The sequence below is a fragment of the Sus scrofa genome, chromosome 18, assembly GCF_000003025.6.
Source record: "Sus scrofa isolate TJ Tabasco breed Duroc chromosome 18, Sscrofa11.1, whole genome shotgun sequence".
NCBI lineage: Eukaryota > Metazoa > Chordata > Mammalia > Artiodactyla > Suidae > Sus > Sus scrofa.
Genome location: NC_010460.4, coordinates 28,858,700 through 28,883,924, shown reverse-complemented (window position 1 = coordinate 28,883,924; position 25,225 = coordinate 28,858,700). Strand labels below are relative to the sequence as shown.

The window sequence follows — 25,225 nt, the reverse complement described above, 5'->3', positions numbered from 1 at the left end:
GTACAGTTGATTTACTGTTGTGTTAATTTCTGCTGTACATAAAAGTGATTCAGATATATATACATAATATACAATATATTCTTTTTCAAATTCTTTTCCATTACAGTTTATATAGGATACTTAATATAATTCCCTATGCTATATAGCAGACTAGTTGTTTATCCATTTGCATCTAAGAGTAGGCCTTTTTACTGGACCTCTTGATTCTAATTCATCCTCAAACTGCTGTCAGAATAACCTTCATATAGCACTAATTTGTTTATTCTCAAGGTTGTTTGCAACTTTTAGGATGAAATTCATATATTTTATCATGGATTATACAAATTATTATCTAGCCACTGCTGAATTCTGATTTATTTCCTACTCCAATACCATGATCTTGCTACATAACTTGTAAATGCATGAATGAAATGTGCTCTCTCAGGAGTTCTGTTGTGGCTCAGCGGCTTACAGACCTGATGTTGTCTCTGTGAGGATGTGGGTTTGATCCATGGCCTGGGTCAGTGGGTTAAGGATCTGGAATTGCTGCAAGCTGTGGTATGGGTTACTGATGCAACTCAGAGTTGGTGTTGTTGTAGCCGTGGTATGGGCTGCAACTAGTGCTGTAATTTGACCCCTGGCCTGGGAACTTCCATCTGATGCAGGTGTGGCCGTAAAAAGAGAAAAAAGTGCTCTTTCATCCTCTGCCTGCACACGAACCTCCCTCTACATTGAGTATTCTTTTCTACCATCTTCAGGTGGCTAAATCCTGTTCATTCTTCAAACCTCAGTTCAAAAACTAAACCTCTGGGAAGCTTTCACTTACCTTTATTTCAGTTAAATTCTAATTTCTATTCCTAGAGAATCCCTCCACTATCTCTAATGTTACTATCTTGTAAATCTCTATTATTTTTTTCTGCTACATTTTTAAAATTTTTTATTTTTTCTATCATAGCTGGTTTACACCTATAGTATTATAATTTTTATACTATTTTTGTCAAATATAGTATAGGCAGGGACTGGGTCTTTTATCTTGTATCTCCTAGCACTCAGCATATATTATTTAACAAAACCCAGTTGAACTTACTAGTGATATTTTTTTCTTTATCTACCAAACTTCCTCAAGATTGTTAGAGTTGGTTAAAAAGAATAAAATGTAATGTATATTATGTGATCACAATTACAATTTTTTTTCTAAATGATATGGAGCCTTTTAGTCATCTTACTTTCTAGCTATGTCATTTCAACAAAACCTCCACTAGAGGGCATACAAAGAAAAGTAGAAGCAAAACTCTCATTAATGGGGAAAAAAATATACCTTCTTAATAATGTATTTATTTCTCTCTACCCAGGGAAAAAATGGCTAGTTTGCCTTTATCTCGCATTTTTATTGTACAGTTCACTATTATCTACTGTTTTTAGTCTGCTTTAAACAATCAGCTTTTAGCTGGGAGACTGATGAAACAACTGTGATAAAGGAGATATTGAAAATGATAAAATGCTGTGAATTGAACATCCATTTTCAGCTACTAGAGTAGTTTTATTAGATCAACCCTTCCACTAACAAAGGCTGTAAAAGCTGATAAAATATAAAATGTGTTTGAAGGCACTGTAGTAAAACCAAGGCAGCTATAACATGAGAAGCTGAGGTCCTGGGGATAAAAGAAGCATTTGTTGAATTGAATCCTACATTTTCTGCCACTTTTCCCCTTGAGACATTTGCCAATCCCTGGGTGGTGTAAGTAGAAAGAAATACCTCTAGGCTTTCTTATAAGGCTAGAGACACAAAAACTGGAGTTATGGGCTACCAACCAAGAACTTCAAGGATTAAGAGTCTGGAAAAAAGGGAATAGCAGAAAAGTGGCCCTGCAAAAAAGGGCGTTTACTTTTAAAGCACCTGCAGATCCTAAAAATACACAAAATATATGGAGGAGGGAGAGAGGAAGACTATAAATTGCTAAGAGGCTGAAAAGCTAAGAAGGACTTTCAGCATTCCTATAAAAATAAGGAGACAAAATTTGGCCTTCATGACCTTTAAGGGGAGAGTGGCTCAAGATAACACCCAAGTTTGAGCTGAGACCACTGAAAAGCTGTAAGGGAAACAGACTAAAACCCAACACACCCAGCTCTGAACCACTGTGATCCCTGATTAGATCAAGGTTCTTACCACCAGTTAGAAGAAAATTAAATATTTTCTGGAAGGAAAGAGAACCATACAAATGTTTATACATGATATCCAGTATTCAATCAAAAATTACTAGGGATTTTAGGAGACAGAACCAAGTGACCAAAAGAAAAGAGAAATACCAAAAACAGATCTATAGATGGTATCAGATACACTTTAAAATGTGATTAATATGTTCCAGAAAATAGAAAGAAAAAAAAAAAGAATTTAATTAAAGAATTGGGAGTTCCCATTGTGGTGCAGGAGAAACGAATCCGACTAGTGTCCATGAGGATGCAGGTTCAATCCCTGGCCTTGCTCCCTGGCTTGCAATTCCGGATCCCTTGGCAGGTCAGGGATCCGGAATTGCTATGTGCTGTGGTGTGGGTGGGACACAGGGCTCGGACCCTGTGGAGTTGCTGTGGCTATGGCATAGGCTGGTAGCTGTAGCTCCAATTCAACCCCTAGCCTGGGTACCTCCACACTTCATGGGTACAGCCCCCTTCGTTCCCCCCCCCAAAAAAAAGCAAAAGAAAAAGAAGAAAAAGAACTGAATTTTAGGGGAAAAAAGAGGCAAGTAGAAATTCTGGAACTGAAAAATAGGATTATTGAGATTAAGAAGGTGATAGATGGGTTTAATAGCAGATTAGCTACAGTTGAAGATTAGTAACCTGGAAGCCAGGCCAGGAAGAAGTACCCAGGAAACTATGTTATAAGATGTATTGTGACATGGGTGTAATGGTCTAAATCTCAGTCAGAGAGAAGAGGGAGAATGAGGCAAGAGTAGTATCTGCAAGAAATACTAGAAATACGATGAAATGTACAAATGACAGATTCAAGTTCTATGAAACCCAAGCTGAACAGATTTAAAGAAAACTATACCTAGGGTTATCATAGCTAAGTTTCCCCAAACAAAAGACAGATGGAAAATCTTAAAAACAATCACAAGATAAAATACAATACCTTCAAAGGATCAACAATAAGACTAACAGCTTTTCAACAGAAATGATGGAGGCTAGGAGATAAAATAATAGCTTTAAAATACCAAGGGAAGTTAACTTCTAACCTAGAAATCTATGTTCAATGAAAATAACTTTCAAAATTAAGGTGAAATAAAAAGATTTTCAAACAAAAAGACTGTTACCAGCAAATACACTGAAGAAAGGTTTTCAGAAGAAAAATAACCTCTGACTGAAATATCAAAATATAGGATGAAATGGAGGACCAGAATGAATATGTGAGTAAATCTAAATAAAAGTAAATAATAACAATGTAATTGACAACCATAAAATGATACTAATAATATATTATGAGGTTTAAAATACATATAGACCTGGAATATATGATAATAATAGCACAAGACAGAGGTGGGATGGACAAGTAGAGTTAAAATATTCTAAGATTCTTGCCACTGTCCAGGAATTGGTAAAAGTACTAATTTATAATAGACTCTAAGAAGTAGAGAATACATGTTATAATCTCTAGAGTAGCCATTCAAAGAGTAATAGAAGAATGAGTAACTAGCAAGACAGAAAACTGAATAATAAAAAAGTTAATTCAGGAGTTCCCGTCGTGGCGCAGTGGTTAATGAATCTGACTAGGAACCATGAGGTTGTGGGTTTGATCCCTGGCCTTGCTCAGTGGATTAAGAATCAGGCATTGCCGTGAGCTGTGGTATAGGCCACAGACGCAGCTCGGATCCCGCGTTGCTGTGGCTCTGGCGTAGGCTGGCAGCAACAGCTCCGATTAGACCCCTAGCCTGGGAACCTCCATATGCGCGGGAGAAAAAAGTTAATGTAGAAACAATCTTAGAAAAAAGAACACTCATTAAATGGAACATATATCAATATGTACCCTAAATGCAAATGGACTAAATATTCCAATTAAAAGGAAACAATTATTAATCAATCTAGATAAAAGAACTACATGTTGCTTAGGTAAAAACATGAAAAGGTTGAAAGCAAAAGAATGGAAAAAGCTATATCACACAAACACTAGAAAACTGATAATAACTATACTAGTATTAGAGTATATTACAATAAAGAATAATTACTAAGCATACAGAGGAGCACACTTCATAAGAATAAAAGGTTACTGCATCAGGAGTATGGTAGCCTTAAAAGCAAAAGTTCAACAAAATACAAATTACAGTTAACTGGTAGAACAACAAGCAAAAAAAAATTATTAGTCATTTAGAAGATATGAACAATGAAACTAATAAATGTTGTCTGACTAATACACATAGACCATTCACACCTAACTACTGCCATATTACATTCTTTTCTAGTGTACATGGAACATGTGCAAAACCTGATCAAAGGCTGGGCCATAGTCTAAACAAATTTCAAAGATCTAAAATCATACTGAATATGTTCTCTGATAGGTGTGGACTAGAAATCAATAAAAAAGGAAAACTAAGAGAATTAAAAAAAACTTTGATATATTGGACTATTTCTTAGCAATAAAAAGAAATAAATTACTGATACATAAAACATGGCCAAATCTAAAAAATGCTATATTAAAGAATTCAGACACTAAGCATGTATATAATGTATGATGTACTAACCAAAACACCAACTCAGGAGAGACAAAAAATAAGAGTTTTGCTTCTAGGGTTCAAGCAATTGTCTTCAAAAGGACCTAAGGGAACTTCCTAGAGTAATGGAAAATGTTCTGTATTTTGAAAGAGATGTGAGAGCTGCATGGGTAGAAATATATAATTCAAAAGGTACACTTATGATCTATGCTATTTCACTTTATAAACCATATCTCAGTAAAAAAGTGGAATTAAAAGATATGCCAGATTTCACTATCTAATTTTTACAGAGGGATGGATGACTATATATATGTAATATATACTGTAACATGGGCAGGAAATATACACACACATGCAAATTATAAGACTGGTTACCTCTGGGAAAGTAGGAAGAAAAGTGAGTATGACTGAGGGGGATACAAAGGGCCTGTATTACTTTATTTAAAACATAATTAAAGCAAAATTAGATTCATTAGGCAAAACATAACTTTCAAAGACTATATGAATTATAGCTTTGATATGGAGTTTTGCATAGCTTCTCTTAATGTTTATGTCTTCTATTAGCTTTAATAAGTGCCAATGGATATTAAAAATTAGTATCTTCACAAGATTAGGATCCAATAAATTCCTGACTAAATAAAAGGTCCTAATAATTGCAGATTTCCACAGAGATGTATTAAGAGGTGATATAATCTTTCCCAGCAAGAATGGATTCATTTCCATATATTCATAAGGTTATTGCTTTAACACTGGCATAAGGGAAGATTTTCCAAAAGGAAACATAACTGTAGCACTATATTCCCTATTAATGAAAATATCATCTGTATGTGTATACAGGGTAGTATAATGGAAAAATATATTAATTATTTATATCTTATGCTTCACTTGCATCAGTAATCATACTAAAATTCTTCAGCACAGACCATTAATATATAGAAAGTAACTATTCTGGTGGGAAAATGCTAAAATAGAATATGTTTAAATAAGAAAAAACTTAATTTTTGAAAGCTATGATCTTACGAGAGAAAACTTAAAATGTTATTTTTACACTGTTAACTTCTCCTAGGACTTCTAATACCACTGGTCATTCCTGAATACAAAAAATATACATTAAGACAAAACTACTAAAATAGGTTAAGCAACAAATTACTATATTTCATTTGGTCTAAGACACCATCAGTTTTGGAGGCATACCAATCTCAGAGATGCTAATATGTAGAAAAATCTGTCATAATACATAAAATATATTTGGGTATTTTTGAGATTTAAGTACATTTTACTTTATTAAACTTTTTAACAATCCTTTATGTTCAAAATTTTTTTTTTGATTTTTCCAATTGAAGTGTAGTTAATTTACAATGTTGTGTTAGTTTCAGGTGTACATAAAAGTGATTTAGTTATACACACACACACATATATATAATCTTTTCAGATCTTTTCCATTATAAGATACTGAGTACAGTTACCTGTGTTATACAGTAGGCCCTTGATGGTTATCTAGCTTATATATAGTATTGTGCATATGTAAATCTCAAACTCCTAATTTATCCCTCCCTCCCACCTTTCCCCTTTGGTAACCTTAAGTTGGTTTTCAATGTCTGTGAATCTATTTGTTTTAAAAGAAGTTCATTTGTATCATTTTTTTTAGATTCCATGTATAAGTGGTATCATATGATATTTGTCTGACTTGCTTCACTTAGTATGATAATCTCTAGGTCCATCCATGTTGTTGTAAATGGCTTTATTTCACTCTTTTTATGGCTGAACAATATTCCCTTTTGTATGTATACACATATACACAAACACCACATCTTTATTCATTCATTTGTTGATGGGCATTTAGGTTGCTTCCATGTCTTGGCTACTGTAAACAATGCTGCTATGAACACCTGGGTGCATGTACCTTTTTGAATTAAGAGTTTTCTCTGGATATGCTTAGAAGTGGGATCACTGGATCATATGGTAACTCTTTTAGGTCTATTTATTTATCTTTTTGGGCCATATCTGCGGTATGTGGAAGTTCCAACATCAGGAATCAAATCTGCACCACAGCAGTGACAACACTGGATCCCCAACCTGCTAAACCGCCAGGCAACGCTTATTTTTAGTTTTTAAAGAACCTCCATGTTGTTATCCATAGCGGCTGAACCAATTTACATTCCTACCAATAGTATAGGAGGGTTCCTTTTTCTCCACATCTGCTCCAGCATTTATTATTTGTAGACTTTCTGATGATAACCATTCTGACTGGTATGAGGTGATACCTTACTGTAGCTTTGATCTGCATTTCTCTAATAATTAGGGATGTTGAGCATCTTTTCACGTGCTTTTTGGCCATCTGTCTGTTTTCTTTGGAGAAATGTCTGTTTAGATCTTTTGACCATTCTTGGCCTCTTTTACATGGCAAAGCAATAAAACCTATTTTTTTTTGTCTTTTATCCAAAACTGTCTTTGCGTTTCTATGTGGCACTAGGGAGAGGCCCAATTTCAGCAGTAGCTAAACAGAAGCTTTTAATTTTAAATAGGTCCTATTTGTTTATTTTTATTTTCATTACTCTAGGAGATATATACAAAAAATAGTGCTATAATTTATACTCAAAAAGTGTTTTGCCTATGTTTTCCTTTAGGAGTTTTATTAGTATCTGGTTTTTATATTAATCTATTTTGAATTCATTTTTGTGGGGGGTGTTACAGAGTGTTCTAATTTCATTCTTTTACATGTGGCTGTCCAGTTTCCCCAGCACCACTTATTGAAGAGACAGTCTTTTCTCTGTTGCATATTCTTGCCTCCCTTGTCATAGATTAACTGGCCATAAGTATGTGGTTTTATTTCTGGACTTTCTATCTTGTTCCATTGATCTGTGTATCTGTTTTGGCTCTAGTACCATACTGTTTTGATTACTGTACCCTTGTAGTATCGTCCAAAGTTGGGCAGCTTGATCCCTCCAATTCCATTCTTTCTCAAGATTGCTTTGGCTGTTTGGGATCTTTTGTATTTCTATACAAATTTAAAATTTTTTTGTTCAGGTTCTGTGAAAAATGCCATTAGTAATTTGACAGAGATAACACTGAATCTGTATATTGCCTTGGACAGTATGTTCATTTTAACAATATTAATTCTTCTAATACAAGTACATGATATATCTTTCCATCTATTTGTGTCATCTTTTATTTCTTTCATCAGTGTCTTCTAGCTTATTTATTCCTGTCCCACAGCAATGATAATCCATATTACTGTCATATTGAAATAATCTTTTTTAAATGTTTAGTCACAACAGATAAGAATTAATATACTTATGCATTTATGTATATCTTATTAAAATGATAATTTTTAAAGAAAAATAGTATATATCTGTATTAGTTTAGTTTATAAATCAATAAAAAATTAACATTTTGGAAATAATGGCTCTCAATACAGCACAGGAAATATTATCAATTTAAGTAAATGTAACATTTAGTTAAGCCCCAGTACTATGAAAAGGCAATATTCATATTCATTACCTTTTAAAAATTTTCATAGACATCATGCTAGCTGGCTAGGTATCATATCTCTCAGTGGTAGAAGAAACTGAGCCTCAAAGATTTCAAAAAGACTTAACAGTCATATTAGCTTGGACAAGTCATTGAGATAGTATTTAGACCCAGATCTTCAGGCTCTAAGTCATGGTTCGTACTTTCTGTGGTATAAACGGACTAATATATCAACTACTTCATAAATGATATGTTTCAGTTAAGTTTCATAATTATACAAATTATCATTCTGTATCAAATCTATTAAATTCAATAAAAAAGCTGATAAATGTTACATGAAATAATTGTGAAGGAGCTGAAAAATACATATAGTGCCATGGTAGTCAAGTGACTTACAGTAAAATTAAGACTTTCATACATGAAACAATGAGAGGACAATACATGACATGTATAAACATGTGCTAAACAAGACAATCACCCACCCAAAATCACAGCTTCTAAACAAAAAGCACTCTTTAGGCTATAACAACATAGGGAAGCTTAACAGACTATTATTAATTTGGCCCTTGAAGGCATAATTTGAATGCACAATGAGGGGTGGAAAGGATATTCCAAATTCAAGAATAACAAAAACAAAACATAAGAGGCAGGAAAGACTACATGTCTAAGGAACACAGTTGAAATTGTATGGAGTAGCGAGAATAAGGTCGGATCATATTATGGAGAGATTTGGATTTCACCCAATAGACTAAAGGAAGTAGGTTCTGTAGCTAACAGCATATAGGATTGACTAAAGTAGAGAGTGCAATCAAAAATATCAACTAGGGAGTTCCCGTCGTGGCGCAGTGGTTAACGAATCTGACTAGGAACCATGAGGTTGCAGGTTTGATCCCTGGCCTTGCTCAGTGGGTTAAGGATCCGGCGTTGCCGTGAGCCATGGTGTAGGTTGCAGATGTGGCTCAGATACCGCATTGCTATGGCTCTGGTGTAGGCTGGCAGCTACAGCTCCGATTAGACCCCTAGCCTGGGAACTTCCATATGCCGTGGGAGCAGCCCTAGAAAAGGCAAAAAGACCAAAAAAAAATATATATATATATCTATGTGTGTGTGTGTGTGTGTGTGTGTATAAATTAGGAGGCTATTAAAGTCACCCCTAAGGTGGGATGATAAATATCAAAACTGTAACAAATCTGAGAGATATAACAAAGAAAGAACAAATTAGGGACACATTATATATAAAAGTGAACGGATTGTGATGATTGTTGTATACCTATAAATGTAATAAAATTCATTAAGTAAAAAAAGTGAATGGAAAAAGTGTGAGATAAATAGCAATTTTTCTTGGTATAAATTTATGTTCAAAATTCAAAATTAACTATTGCTTTAAGCATATATTAAAAAAGAAATACAATTATTATGGCCATGAAGAAAATACATGTAGGGTGACATAGTAAATCACCAGGGCTGTCCACCCAACAATATTGTTGATTCTCCTTCTGTGAACACAGTAAGATTGTACTTCCCTCTCCCTTGAAGTTAGATATGACCATGTGACCACAATTAAACAGAAGAACTGAATGGTTTCTTTCAGGTAGAAGCTTTGGTATTGAGCACACAATGTAACACTGGAGTCAGACACAAATAAGATAAAGTCAAATCAGAATTTGAAAGGTTTTTGTTTTTGCTTTAATCAGGGTTTCTGTGCACGTGTTTTGAGAGATGAGGGCCAAGGGCTTTCATCTGCTAGCTTTTCTCACCCCTATCCTCTCCATTCTGTGCTTTCAAAAAGACCAAGCAGATCTCACATATGTTTATAGCAATTACTCCTATGCCCTATATACACAAGGTAACAGACACTAAGATATGGGTTACCATTTGCATATATGTGAAACCGATAAATATAAGAACAGCTCCTGTATGCAGATAAAGACAGGTAAATAAAAAGATGAGCACAGGATATGGACAGGCAATCTATTTAAAAATTTAAAAATCATGAAATGATAATTCCTAGTAATGTTTTCTAAATAAGCTATTTAAAATTTCTTTTCTGAAAATATTTTATTACTTTTGCCTATGTTTTCAGAGCAAAGATATGTCAGATCATTACTTACAACTAGAAAACAAGTTAATATTGTAATCTAAAATTACACCTCTATCTACCAAACTGTTCCAGTGACATTTACAACTAAATTTATACTGTGATAAAGAAAGCAACATTTTTCCCAGAGTATTTTCTGTAAAGGCAATAACATCCAACAAGTTAACAATCACACAATGATTACGTCAAAACTTTGGACATTAGTTAATGTGTGCTGTCTTATCAATGGTAATAAAACATCTATTGAAATTAAAATGCCACATCATTTTACAAAACCTTTAACTCATGACTAAGCATTCTGAATATAACAAACTCGTCTGCCAGAAAAATTGCCTTCTAAATGTAAAGAAAATATATCTTTTTAAATATAAGAAAACGTTTTAGTAAACTAGAGGAAAAAGCACACAATTCCTAAAAGTAGAAATTAATTATATATACTTTTTAAAGGCTTATTATTACTCCAACAATAAAAATTGTTGCAAATTTAAGGCTAGACTGAAGAGGGTTTTAAACTTTATCATGTATCTAATAGTTTAATATGGAATGTTTAGACTTTAATATATCATCTGTTATTACATTAATATAAAAAATAAGGAATAATAAAGTCCACAGTATGGCACAACTGTCAACTTTCAATTAATTTAGTCAAAAGTCATCTTGTTTTCAGAGCTAAATACAATTATACTGAATTAAAGTGATAATGTTTTTCTGTTCACATACTTCCCTTTGCAATCTGTGGAGTTTGTCAAGTGAAAATATTCAAGTATCTACAATAATTTAGGGAAAGAGGGAAAAGCCTAGAGATAAGGCAATTTAAAACATGTGTTTGGCAACAATTAGAAAAGACATGCTATTTAAACTGGTTGTGTCAAAAAATCCTCAACATAGATAAGACAGGGAATATAAATATATTCCAATGGTGGATCCTGTTCATATCAAACTTGTAAATTTCCTTACCAAACCTTTGACACATTCAAAGGCTTAAATACTTGAGTGCCAACTTTCTGTTCTGCAAAAATAACATACCATCTACCACGGAGCAGTAAGGGTTATATCAGACAACATATTTAACAGCAATTAACATAGTGCCTGGTACACAGGAAACATTGAATAAATGTTTTATTTTAAAACAAAAAACCTAAACCCAGAAACAAATTCTGAAGCCAAAATAAATAAATCAGAATTAAATTTCCATATTTGCTAGACACAGTACACTTAGTATTGTCAGTGGCAAGATCCAAGAGAAACATAAAAAATGAAGTGTGGTTAATTTAAAAATGGCTTTCAAGTTGTCAGTTTTTTTTCCTATTCCACAGGAAGGAAAATAAATTTTTTTAATTAATAAAAGTAATAAAAAAACAAGGTAGAACTGTGTGTAGTAACATCTAACTGATTATTAAGTAATAAAGCAATGCCATTTCCAACAAGATTTTTAAAAAGTTTACATGGAATATAAAGTGTTAAAGAGATGACAAAAGATATATAAATAAAAAACAAAAAATTTAGAAGATGCTGATTTCTACTTCTAGTAATGGCAAGCTAAATAACTTGGATTAAAATTGTATGAAAAAATTGTGAAGGCATTTAAAATAGCTAGATGAAAAAATTTTTTTAATTTCTTAAAGACTGAAGAACTATAAGATATCAAAGAACTACTGAACCAAAATCTAGGTGGAAAATCCCCAAAGAGGTGAATTAACAAATTTAGCATTCAACAGTTGCTTTCACCTTGAGGGTATTTGGCAGTTCATGAGAACCCAATGTAAAACTAAGCTGTGACTTTGGTTGCTTTGGACTTCAAAATGAACAAAATTCAAAGCATTGGGCCATTATGAAGTAGAGTTTACTAAACTATACTCAAGACTCATTAAGCTGGGACTCTAAGGACTACATCTTCAGGCTGAGGATGAACCAGAAATAAACCAGCTGTTTAGGTTTTCATCACAAAAATGTTCCAGGGAACTTCAACCCCTAAACTCAAATTATATGAGTCCTGGACTAACAGTGCTTTATGCACCTTTAAAAAATATACAAAATCCTCTTTGATGGATCATCCTAAGCTTCATATTATTCCTACGAGTAAGTTTTAAAACCTAATGACTAGCACCCAGTCATGAGTGAGAAGCATGAGAAACTACTGCTAATAGAAACAGACCCACAAAAATCTCAGATACTGAGATTTTTTAACTGTTTCATCTAGGTCATATGTTTATCTTATTAAAGAAGTTCTGAATTAGAGCTTGAAAATATTTTTAAAGAACAAAAGGCTATAAACTTCTTTATAACACTTTATAACTTCATTATCCTGCCAATTTTAAAAAGAATCAAAAAGAATTTCTAGAAATAAAAAAGTAACTGAAATTATAAAATCAATTGATAAGTTTAAATTAGAAGCTAGTGAAGTGAGATTCAGTGACCTGGAAGGCAGATAAGAAGCTATTTATATAGAATGTGGCATAGTAAAAGAAAAAGATGGAAAATAAAGACGAAAGACATTGTGGATACAGTGACAAAATCTAACAGACAAATAATCAGAGACCCAGAAAGAGAAGAGAACAGGAGAGGTAGTATTTAAAGAGATAGTGGATTATACTTCTCCAGAACCAAAGTGTCAACCCAAAATTAAGACGCTTGTAATAATAACGGTTCAAGGGGCAAATGGAGATATCTCAGTAATACTTACCACATTCAATTGATGTTTTCCTCATTAGACATTTTTAAGATGAAACAGAGAAATTTGGAAAAAACTAAGAAAATGTTGCCAAAACACGTGGACATGTAGGAATTAAATGTACTAGCATATCTGAAAGGCTACTCATACACAAAATTTGGGAACAACATATAACTTCAAAGCAGTTGCGATTTGCTCCTTTAAATAATCTTTAATAAATTTGAATATTATTAAATGCTCACCATAACAATGGCTAAGGGAGTAAAAGAAAAGCTGTAAATGATAAGAGCAATTACTAATACTGATGTTCAACCCACAAACATAAACAGCTTGCTGAAGCAAATCAAACAACAAACACCAATAGGCATTCATTACATAAAGTGCTCAGTCAGAGCTATCTCAAGTGACAAAATGCTTGTCTCTAGCTTAACTAAGAACTAAGCCTAGAAAAGTAGGCATTACTCAAAAAAAACTGCAAGCCTCAGATGCCTGGGACGAAAGTTTAGTCAAAAAATACACTGAACTGTACATTTAAAAAAGGCACATTTCATGTTATAAGTATTTTACAACTTAAAAGCTTTTTCCAGAAAAAAGGGAAAGGTAGGAATTAATAGTTTTATGGAAACTTTAGAGGAAAAGATGGGAATCTGGGAAGGGTTCAAGAAAGGAGTGAGATGAAGATGACTGTGGAAGCCAAGCCAAGGGACTGGCTCTAGGCACCTGGACCTGCTTTCAAGAGCTGCTAGGGATAAAGAAACACGTACCATGTTGTCAGCACTCACGCTGCCTGAGCACAGAGCAAGCATTACCAGGCTTTCCGTTCCACCTGCTGAAGTATTCTAACAATTTAACAGCTTTTTAAATAGACTATTCTACTAGCATGTTCTGTGAATCTGCCATTTCTAAAAATTTTATAAACACTCAGTATTTCTCACTGAATAATTGAGCCTTCCAATAAATATGTATTGTGAATGCATTCACAATAAATGGAATTCCTCCAAAAAATAAATAAATAAATAAATAGACTATTCTGTCTTTTCTTTCAATTTCCAAGATGATTCTCTGAACTACTGGGTCAGTTATTTTTGGTCAGGCCATAAAGACTTTGTCATACCTCTTTAAATTAGTACAGACTATCAATACAGTGGAGTAACACTCTGCAAAAAGTTAAAAAAAGATTAATACACACAACATGGAGGAATCTCACTTATCTTGAGTGAAAAAAATTCAGATACGCACAAAAATTCTGTATATTTATGTAACATTTTATAATAGCAAAAATAATCTTATAGTGATAGAAATAAGTTTCAGCATACTTTCTGGGATGATAGAAAAGTTCTATTTTGGGGTGTGAGTTACACAAATGGAAGAATTTGTCAAAACGAATCCAACTGTGCACTGAAAATCTGAATATTTCACTGAATGTAAATTATACACAATAAAAAATTTTTAACTATTACAGAATTTCCTCAGTACCATTCAGTAAGACCTTTAAGTATATAGGGAATCCTACAATTTCCTCTTAATTTTTATCCTTTTATTCACTTTTGGTGCATACAAAACCATGTCATACATTTTATTTAAGTGACTCACTCCATTATAAAATCTAGAATTATCTTCCTAATACAGGTAAAACCCTCCTTTTCTTTTTTCCATATTATATGCAAACTAAGACTGTCTTTTGAGTTATATCCACAGAAATCAGAAGGGCTTCTGGGCTACTTGATATACCAAAACTGAGACTTTTGCATTCTAGTTTAAGAGGTTGACATCTAAGACTTTTCTATTATTTTCACTACATGAAATAAGACTAGTGATCTTATTTTAGTTTAAAAAAGAGAAGAAGTAGTTACAGGTCAACTTCCTCTGCAGCTGGCAAGTATATGACCATCAAGCTGTCACGAAAATTATCCATTTATATTTCACGGTTTACTCTTCCCTCTGTTCTCTTTTTCTTGAGAGGTAATTTTTCTCAGCAGAAGAACTGTTCAACCAAAGAGGCTATATCAACAGCTTGAATGTAAATTCATCTAAATATGTTTTGCTCTTTTATATCTGAATAATAGTTCCCTCATGTATACCTTATATCTTCTGGCATTTGATACATGACACTAAAACTCCCGAACTTCTAATAGGTTTCATTGTTTGCCACTGCTAGTGAATTATCTATAAAATTTCCCCAAATTTCATTGTACCGTCTTATGTCCTGAGATTTTTTCTTTTATACAGCCAGCATGCTACCTCTACAGGTCCACTAATGCTATCCTCGTAAAATGTGCAACCTAAAAGCACTTTTTGCCATGACCTACTCTCTTCAGCGCTATCAAGATCTTTATTTTCTACAAGAAAACACAATTCAATCATTTTATTGCTTTATGCTTCAAGCATTAAAATAAAAAACAGTTGAACAGCTTGTTTCATCAGCTATTTCTCACATCTGTTAATAAGATACAGACTTCTCTTTCCTCTTTTTTTGCTTCTTAGGGCTGCACCTATGGCATAAGGAGGTTCCCAGGCTAGGGGTCAAATCAGAGCTATAGCTGCCGGCCTACACCACAGCCACAGCAACATCAGATCCAAGCCGCGTCTTCAACCTACACCACAGCTCACAGCAATGCCAGATCCTTAACCCACTGAGCGAGGCCAGGGATTGAACCTGCATCTCATGAATCCTAGTCGGGTTCATTAATTGCTGAGCCATGAAGGGAACTCTCAGATTGCTCTTTTCTTCAACCATGTTTTAAAATTCTCTATTTTGGTTGAGTACATACCAATCTAAATCTTATGCTCTTTCAAATTCATCAACTTTTCTAGGTTTTTCAGTTTGGAAATTGTGTGGTTGCCTTCTAATTTTAGCCTGAGATGCTAACCTTGTGTTATTTTAATTCAAATGAAATATGTTTTTTTCCAAATATTCCCTATGTATCTAAAGGACATCTTCTAGTTTTTGAGGAAGCAGAATAGTCTAGAACCTATGATACTGGTTTGCTTGAATTCTCTTTTAGTGTGTTTACAAGATAGTAAGTGATTGGGAGGGTAATGACTTCAATATCTGTGTCTTACAGAAGTAGGGAAAAAACTGAAGAACACCAACAAAAAAACAATTTTCGATGACTCCAGAAAGGCTGATCTTATCATAAGCCACTTCTAAAAGTACAAATCAGTATTACAGTGCCCACTGAAGTTTACATTAGCAAGGTATGCTGAAGTTCCCAATTCTAAGGTTTAATCAGATCCAAAAGTTATACCTACCTAGGGATCATACCATAAATGACAGATTAAAAGTGCCTGTGGATTGACTTGCTAAGAATTTGCAGGTAGCCTCTTTCCCAGTTATTTTTAAATTTTTATTTGTTAAATACAGATTATCTACTCTATAAGCTTTGACTTTTCTCACACTAGATTTTGCAACCTTGGCACTTTTGAAATTTTGGGATGGACAATTCTTTGTCCTCAGGTTGTTTAGCAGCATCCCTGGTCTCTAGCCATTAAATGCCAAGTAGCATCTCCCAGATGCGACAATCAAAACTGTTTCCAGGAGTTCCCATCGTGGCGCAGTGGTTAACGAATCCGACTAGGAACCATGAGGTTGCGGGTTCGATCCCTGCCCTTGCTCAGTGGGGTTAACGATCCGGCGTTGCCTTGAGCTGTGGTGTAGGTTGCAGACGTGGCTCGGATCCCGCGTTGCTGTGGCTCTGGCGTAGGCCAGTGGCTACAGCTCCGATTCGACCCCTAGCCTGGGAACCTCCATATGCCACGGGAGCGGCCCAAAGAAATAGCAAAGACCAAAAAAAAAAAAAAAAAAAAAAAATGTTTCCAAACATTGCCAAATAGCCACTGGGAGACCAAACAGACCTTGCTGGAGCCACTCTACTAAATCAAAATCTCTGCATCTCAGAAAAGATCTGGGAATTATCTAAAGCTGTACAATACCTTCCAAAGCTGCTGTATAGATTACAGAAACTAAGCTAAATTAGGAAAAAGAAAAACTTCTAGAGTCAAATCCAGCTATTTCTACGTATCAGGCATTACATCTTTATTATTTTCATTAATGAAGTATAAATAATAATTCCATTCATACTAGACATATTTCGGTTGAATGGGCTACTTCTTACTTCATTTTGAAAATTAGATAAAACAAACAGATTTAACAGAAAGATGGGACCAGATAAGAAGGAAGTCAGTGGCAGAAATTTTCAACAATCTAATTTATTATCAACATTTCAAAAGATGCAAGATATATTTACATTTATCTTCTATGCATCTGGGCAGTTTTACATACATGATATATAACATAGTTAATTAGAAAAGTCTTAGGAAAGTGGAAACATTCTGATATATTATTCTGGAACTCTTAGTATTTGTGTAAAATTGTTTAGTGGGCAAGTGCTATACAGAGAGAATACTAAGTTAAGAGGCTTTACTATTACAGCTCAACCATCATATTCTTTTGAGTGTGTAATTCAAAGGAAAATGATATAGTTTATTGTTCTATTTTCCCTCTCTTTCAACTTCTTAGGATATCCCTCTAGAAATTAAGAGTAGAAAGACTACTTTGATGATATGCCCTTCCTTTGATAATCTTATACAACTAAAACCATGACCTTATGGATCTATTTTCATTCATTAGCTATATGGCCAAGTAAACACACATTGCTCATGATTTTTAAAAAAGTATGCTTTCATATGTTTAACAGGCAGATAATCAAAGAAAAGTAACTTCATAATTTCTGAACAAAGAGTAAGGTTCTTACCTACAAGCAACATTTGGATCAGCATTTCTTGAAAGTAGCAGCTCTACACACTTCAAGATCTGTTCCTCTGAGCCACGAGCAGAACATGCAGTTATCAAAATAGTTTGCTTATCTATAGTGAAAAGAAAATCAGGAGAACCCCACACACATCTAGAATTTTTATTCAAAAAATTTATTTTTTATTCAAAAAATTCTAAATATTTTTTAGCATTCTTAAAATTCTATAACCTATTCTCAAGTCTCTTGTTCTTAGCAGATAACTTTGTTCTCCTTTCCCCCAAAATGAGATCAGGGATGAACCACTTTAATTTCCTAAGTAAACTGATCATTTATTTACTAACTTCTTTTCTCTACTGTCATTTCTTCAAGAGAACAGGAAAGTGGTTCAGTGCATGGACTGTGTACAGAAATACTGCCTGGAGTCGAATAGTTTTTGGTTGATTAAAATTCGCCTTGAACACATGGTTAAAAAACAGTGATAGATATTTGCTGGTTTCACTTCTTTTCACTCTTTTGGCAACGCACTGAAATATGGCTCATGCTCAAGCCATCCTGATGAAGATGTTCTAACTGCCACACCTACTGGTTTCTTTTTAGTCCTTTTATTCTTGATCTCTCTTGCTTGCCCCATTTCCTAAAACACTTCTCTTGGCTCCTAGAGTACTAATGGAGATCAGGTTTGTTTTCCTCTCTGCCCCCCCCCCCGTTAGTCATTTATTTTTTACATTTATTTTATTTTCTTAATTTATTTTTTATTGAAGTATAGTTGATTTATAATGTTGTGTTAATCTCTGCTATACAGGTTAAATTAAAAAACAAAACAAAAACAATTCTCAAGTAAGAACTGGGGAATTAAAAACTGGAGTCCCTGCTGTGGCCTAAAAGGATCGGCAGGATCTTGCAGCACATGATGCAGGTTCAATCCCCAGCTGGGAAGAGTGGGTTAAAGAATCCAGAGTTCCTACAGCTGTGGTATAGGTCACAAGTGTGGCTCGACTCTGATCCCTGGCCCAGGAACTCCATATGGACGGCCCAAAAAGACAAAAAAAAGACATGGCAGCCATGCTTTACATTAGTGATTCAATACTGACCAAATATAGAAATACAGATTCTAGTCCTAGTTCTGCCACTGACAAGCTGCGTCTTCAGTGATAGCTTATTATTTTAGTAGACCTAGCACCCGGCCTCTAAGTGATGGAGCCATTGTGGGATACATAGATAATTCATGTGAACATGCTGGGAAAAATAGGAAGTGTTTTATAACTGTAAGGTATTCCTGTGATTACAAGAAGCAGAGAAAAAAAACTCAAGTTTTTGAATAGACTATTTTATATAATTTCAAAAATCGCATTCCTAACTATAGTTTTCAATGGGTGATATTTTGAAATGATACAATAAAAAAAGAAAAATCTATCACAGCAGGAGATTAAAAATAAAACTGGATAAGATGGGAATTTATATAAAATATATAAATGAGAAAATAGAATAGAAATTGTTTTACAATACCTGACGTAGTACAAAATTAATATGAAAATTAATTCTAAAATGAAACCTATATCTGAATTATGAATTTATCTATTGTAAGCATGTTAAATATAATCAGTAATTCAATATAATAATTAAATAGGATTTGCACATATATTCTTATTCTTCGGAAGGACTCAGAGCACTACCGAGTAGAAATTATTTAATAACAAAGACAGAATCAAACGGATTTAATAAATTATCTTTAAACAATTTTAACTGATATAATTCAGAGTTGTAAATTCCAAAGATGATTTTCAAGCCATTTTCCACTAAGTTATTAGCTTTTCAATGTTATCTTTCAATGAATTTTGCCTTAAAAATAACCAAAACTCTCTAGCATACTAGTTAAAGGCGTATAGTAATAACATGACCAGTTATAACAATAATATAAATGGAATCTACCTCTTTGGCAGGAGAGTTTTTCAAAATATCCATGCTTTCTAATTTGGTTTTGAATGTTATTTATATAACTAATAAGATTTTTTTTTATACTTATGGCCACACCTGTGGCATATGGAAGTTTCCAGCCTAGAGGTCAAATCAGAGCTGTAGTTGCCAGCTTACGCTACAGCCACAGTCGTGCTGAATCTGAGCTGCATCTGCGACCTAGCTGCACCTTTTGGCAGCGCTGGATCCTTAACCCACTGAGCAAGGCCAGGGATAGAAACTACATCCTCACAGAGACAGTCAGGTTCTTAACCCGCTGAGCCACTATGGGAACTCCAAGATTTTTTTTTAATTGCTTTAATATTTTTTTCACTTTGCATAATAGCTGCTTGAGAACCAAGAAAATCACAGTAAACATAATCAGTTAAGTTAGCTCAAACATCTTACCCTTATTATCATTTATTTTCAAGGACAAAGGCTTTAAAATGAATATATGAAAACAGATCATGGAAAGTACAGATCACCAACCCAGACAGAATATAATTAGACTTCTAAACAGAAAAATATACAAAGTAAATGTTCACCTATTTAAAATATTTAAAATATCTTACCCTTATCAAAGCTTGCATTGGCACCTCTATCCAAAAGGACCCGAACCAGCTCTACATTGGAAACGCTGGCAGCATACATAAGGGGAGTCCACCCATACCGAAAGCTGGAATCTACACTGATGCCTGTCAATATAAAAACAAGCTTTTAAAAGTCTCCCCACCAAAAAACACAAACAAAAACAGTCACCCTGATAAGCTTAAAGCACTGCATGTGGAGACAAATACCTCGTACTTTATAAGGGAAGCAAATTTCTTGGTAATAATGGCTTCAGAAAAATAGAAAATACTTATATACAGACTTTGATCAAATAGCTAACTTAAGTCTCTCTCTGTTCCAAGAAACTAGATCTGATAAATGTTTAATTGTATAATATTATACTAAGTATCTATATTAGAACAGGGTTTTATGTGCTACCTTTTTCTCTGTAGGGCAGTTGGAAAAAGTTTCACAGATGCAAAAAGTCTTTTGAGTTAGTAAACTATCATACATCTCTACGGTGGCAAATACCAACTATGTTCCTTATTAAACTCCCTTAACTTCTTTCCCAATGCAAAACTTAAACATGGGTGACTGACTAAATATGAGGCTAACTCTGTCAGGTCAGAGTTAAATTATAAAAGCTCTGTTAAGAAATATAGACTGAACTTTGTGATCCAGGGATCTACACACCATAAAGACAATATAGGTACCACTGCTGAGAATGGGATAGGAGCCATGAAGAATCAGTTATGAAGCCAGAAGTCTATGTAAAAGTCAGGGCAAAGGCAGTAGAGAAAGAGAAGAAGGAATACAAAAGGCCACTGCAAAGGCGGGGTTATTAGAATTTAAAATTACTCTGAGGTAGAGGAATGTTGGAAAAGAACAAAGAGAAAATAACTATCAAGTTCTGACTTAGACAAATGAATGACAGTGAACTAAAATAAGGAGAGGCACAGATGAAATATCAGGCCTGAGGAATAGGATAAAGTTTTAAATAGCTACCAGTGGGACAGGAAGAAATGAATAATTACTGCTAAGGAAGGGATGAGAGTCAGCTGACCTTAAAATTCTCAAATCATTAATGACACAAATCCTTGAAGTCATCTGATTTTCCTCAATAGCACTGATTGATTTGCCACATAAGAAAGAAAAAAAATGGTGGAAATGATCTAGGTTTGAATCTAAGACTGGGGAGGAGCAAGGAAGATATGATACAAGGACAAGAAGTCAATGAGGCAGTAAATAAAACCCATGAAATCTAAGTAAGGACTTTTCTATAAAGAGATCAAGATTTAAGTGGCAAACCATCTCTTCAACCTAAGAAATATCTGCTAATCTTAAGAAAACAAAGAAAATAAAACATTTTTTCTGTTTCAAACAAGGAAAACCTGTATATGAAAAAACACTGAATACAGGCTTGCCTTTAACATTTTGTAGGTTTTAGAGTCTTTGGCTCTCAAGTTCCATCTGCAAAGACGAAGGCCAGATCACTGAAGGAATACAGACTTGGGGAGGACGCACTTTTTTTTTTTTTTTCTGTAGGAATACTAAGTAATATAAGCTGAAAAATTATATATGTTAAATTCCCCATTGTTTGACTTTAATTGATATAAGGTGCATGATAATTACTGGGAGAAAACAACATAAACCATCTTAGTACATACATATACTGCTGGCCCAAGCTGTCTTCTCTAAAAAAACTTTCCTCTTTAAACTGCTGCAACTGAAAGCATATGAATGACATCAGAGAAAAGATCATTTTGTTTTCTCATTTTTCTTTCCTTACTGACATCACTGCTCAAACTGTGACAACAAAAGTTAAAAAAATATGAAAAGATAGGCAAATATGGCACTTTATTATAAAATTCTTACTAATCATCGCCTCTAAATGCAAAAAAAGTAAATTATTAAGAACATATTATGCTCTGAGCATGGTGTAAAGATAAGTTTAAAAGGACTGACCTAATATGTTTATAGCTCAAAAACATTCAAAGTAACACTCTATTGTTTGGGGAGTAGAAACATATATAGTAAGCAGGAATGATAAATATCAACTCTAGGAGAGTGGTAATCCCCGGGGAGGGGGGGAATATAAGTCTCCTTATCTTTTTGAATGTCTAAAATATTTAATAATTTAAAGAGAACTGAAAATGTTAGTTTATAGGAGAATATCAAAAACTGAAGACCTCTTTGAACTCCTTTTGGCTGACTCAAAAGGAGCTTTCATTTTTACTAAACCTTTCAACTGGTACAGAAATATGTGTGACTGAAAAACCAAAAATTGAAAATATTTTTTAAAGTGTTTTGGAAGGAAATCAGGAGGCACTAGTTACCGGTGAAAGTGAGACTTCAGGGTAATGGATGTGAAAGTGAGAACAAAGATATTTTTCTACTTATACCTATTTAATATTGTATTTTTAAAATGAACTTTTTTTTGTAATTAAAGACTAATTTTAAAAGGTTGACTGAATACTTTATCAGTGGGCTCTTTTCAAGTCCTAATCCTTCAGCAGCCTCCACCACTTCACTGCACTTAGTCCCACTACTCCCAAAGCAAACTCTCTTTCCTAATATAAATTTCTACCTATTCCATCCCATCCAACACTGCGCACACAACACTGCGCACACTCCTGCATGTGTGCATATCCTAGTATTAGTCCTCTTTTAATTATTCAAATTTTATTCGATTTAATTCTTCACTTAGGAACTCAAGTTCTATTGTACACAGTCACACAGTCCTTATTTGTTACAATAGCTAATATTTATATAATACCTGTATGTTCTAAGAGCTATATGTATTCTTTCATTTTAATAACCCCTCCTCCGCAAAAAACAAACAAACAAAAAAAAAACACCTTTGATTTAATGCATCCCCCCCCTTTTTTTTTTCTTTTTTGGTCGTACCTGCAGCATGTGGAAATTCCTGGGCCAGGGATTAAACCTGCATCACCAGAGACAACACTGATCCTTAACCCACTGTGCCACTGCAGGAACTCCACTGCACTCCAGTTTTAAAAAGGGGGAAATTGAAGCTTAGGAGGTTTCCTAAGGTGGTCAAGATTATAAAGCCATTAAATGGTGGGACTAGAGATCACATCCAGAACTGTACCGTTTCCAAAATGACTTATCTTCCACAAAAATTACGCAGCAGCTCTAGCATAAAACAAAAACATTTTGCTTTATATATGTAATTTCGTGTACTAATGTTTTGTTTTGTATTTACAAGAAAATGGTTGATGCTTCTTACTTCTTGTGATAATTTCAATCACTGTCAACAACTTACATTTCCATGTCAAGGTAATTTAAAAAATATCTGACACAGAGAAAAATGATAGGGGACAGAGCACAGAATTATGATGTTTTACATAAACTGATGATCCAGAAGTTTAAATGACTTTCCCAAGGAAGCACAGAGTAGCCAACAGGCTGGAATAGGCATCCAGGTAGTGATTTTTTTTTTTTTTTTTTTTTTTTGTCTTTTTGCTTTTTCTAGGGCCGCTCCCACAGCATATGGAGTTTCCCAGGCTAAGGGTCTAATTGGAGCTGTAGCCGCCGGCCTACGCCAGAGCCACAGCAACGCAGGATCCGAGCCGTGTCTGCAACCTACACCACAGCTCACTGGCAATGCCGGATCCTTAACCCACTGAGCAAGGCCAGGGATCGAACCCGCAACCTCATGGTTCCTAGTCGGATTGGTTAACCACTGAGCCACGACGGGAACTCCAGAGTAGATCTTTTGAAGAAGGTGCAAGAACTGATGGTAATCAGCATGACCTTCCAAATTTGTGGTTAGAAGAAGAAAATAAGGCAGAACTGAGTCAAGCCATGTAGGACACTTTAACATTCACTGGGCTTCCGTTAGAAAAGCTACAGAAACCTTTTAAAATAAGGAATCCTTGTGAACCGAGAAAATTATGTTAGGTGGAAACTATCCCTTAACTCTCACCAGAATCTAGAAGCTCCTTCACCAATGAAATATCTCCTGCGGCCAAAGCTTTCTTAAACGTTTCATTCTTTTCTTCCACGGGCAACGGGCCCTTTAATTTCTAAAAAAAGCAAAAAGTTAAAAAGGTTTCTTGTTACACATATATTCATTTCCACTGCCTCAGGAAATGATAATGATTGGTTTGGGGTACATCCCTTTTTGAGGGTGGGGGGAAGGGAGGCAACATACAAAGTTTGTGAATACTTCATAACTAAAATTATTTTAAAGGGAATGGGCAATGACGGTGGGACCAAACCCAAGTAAAGAGCTACATCAACAATCTACAGCACATCTGATGAAAAGTACAGTAGGGAAACTTTGAGAGTTTGTTGTCAAAATGCCTGTATTTCCACCGCAAAAAAAATTTAGGGTAACGCAGGTGAGGAATTAAGAGGTTTCGTGGTCAGGGGAGGCCGATCCCGGTATGGTCAAGACAAGGCCTCCTCTGCTACCTGGGCTGCCCGGTCGAGATACCCCATCTCCCAGCCGTCATCCTCGCTCTCGCTACTCTCGCCTCCACCGGCCACTGCAGGTCCGCGAAGCTGGCCTGCCGCCATGGCCATCGGGCCACTTCCCACCGCAGGGGCCGCACGCCCGCCGGCTTCCTCCTCCCGGGCTTCCTCCGCGCAGCCTCCGCGCCTGCGCACTGGGGTGCGCGGGAAGGGCTGCGCGGGAAGCGCTGGGGCCTTGGGCCCTCGGGCGCAGGCGCGAGATGAGCGCCGCGCCTCGGCCCCTTTCCCGTGACCCTGAGACCTAGGGAGGAGAAAACTGATGCTTCTGGCCGGCGAATCTGAACTCCTGGCTGGTGCTTCCAATTCCGTTTGGGGACTTACCCTTCATTCTTTCTAGGGTATTTGCTTGATGGAGTTCCTGCTCTTTAAGGATTGCCCAGTGGTAGCGGGAGCAGAATGAGGATTTAAATGGCACGATGTCATGTAAAACTAAGCTTTCACTCTCATCGCTTTCACCTCTCCCCCTGCCACACTTACATGTGTCCCCTGGCCGGTGTTATTGGCCAGAATGAATCCCTGAGGAGCATTATCCGTACATTCAAGAAGCCAG

The 25,225-nt window shown here is 35.0% G+C and overlaps 1 protein-coding gene across 1 annotated transcript in view; it reads right to left on the bottom strand.

The window, feature by feature from the left end:
* ASZ1 (ankyrin repeat, SAM and basic leucine zipper domain containing 1) overlaps nucleotides 1-24,785 on the bottom strand; it is a 51,788-nt gene extending 27,003 nt beyond the window's left edge. Inside the window, exons 1-4 of the mRNA XM_021079021.1 lie at nucleotides 24,616-24,785; nucleotides 24,125-24,224; nucleotides 20,199-20,321; nucleotides 17,674-17,785 (exon numbers count right to left, since the gene is read on the bottom strand). Of these exons, the coding sequence (XP_020934680.1) occupies nucleotides 17,674-17,785; nucleotides 20,199-20,321; nucleotides 24,125-24,224; nucleotides 24,616-24,726 (446 nt within the window). The 5' untranslated portion in view covers nucleotides 24,727-24,785. The remainder of the gene's footprint in view (nucleotides 1-17,673; nucleotides 17,786-20,198; nucleotides 20,322-24,124; nucleotides 24,225-24,615) is intronic.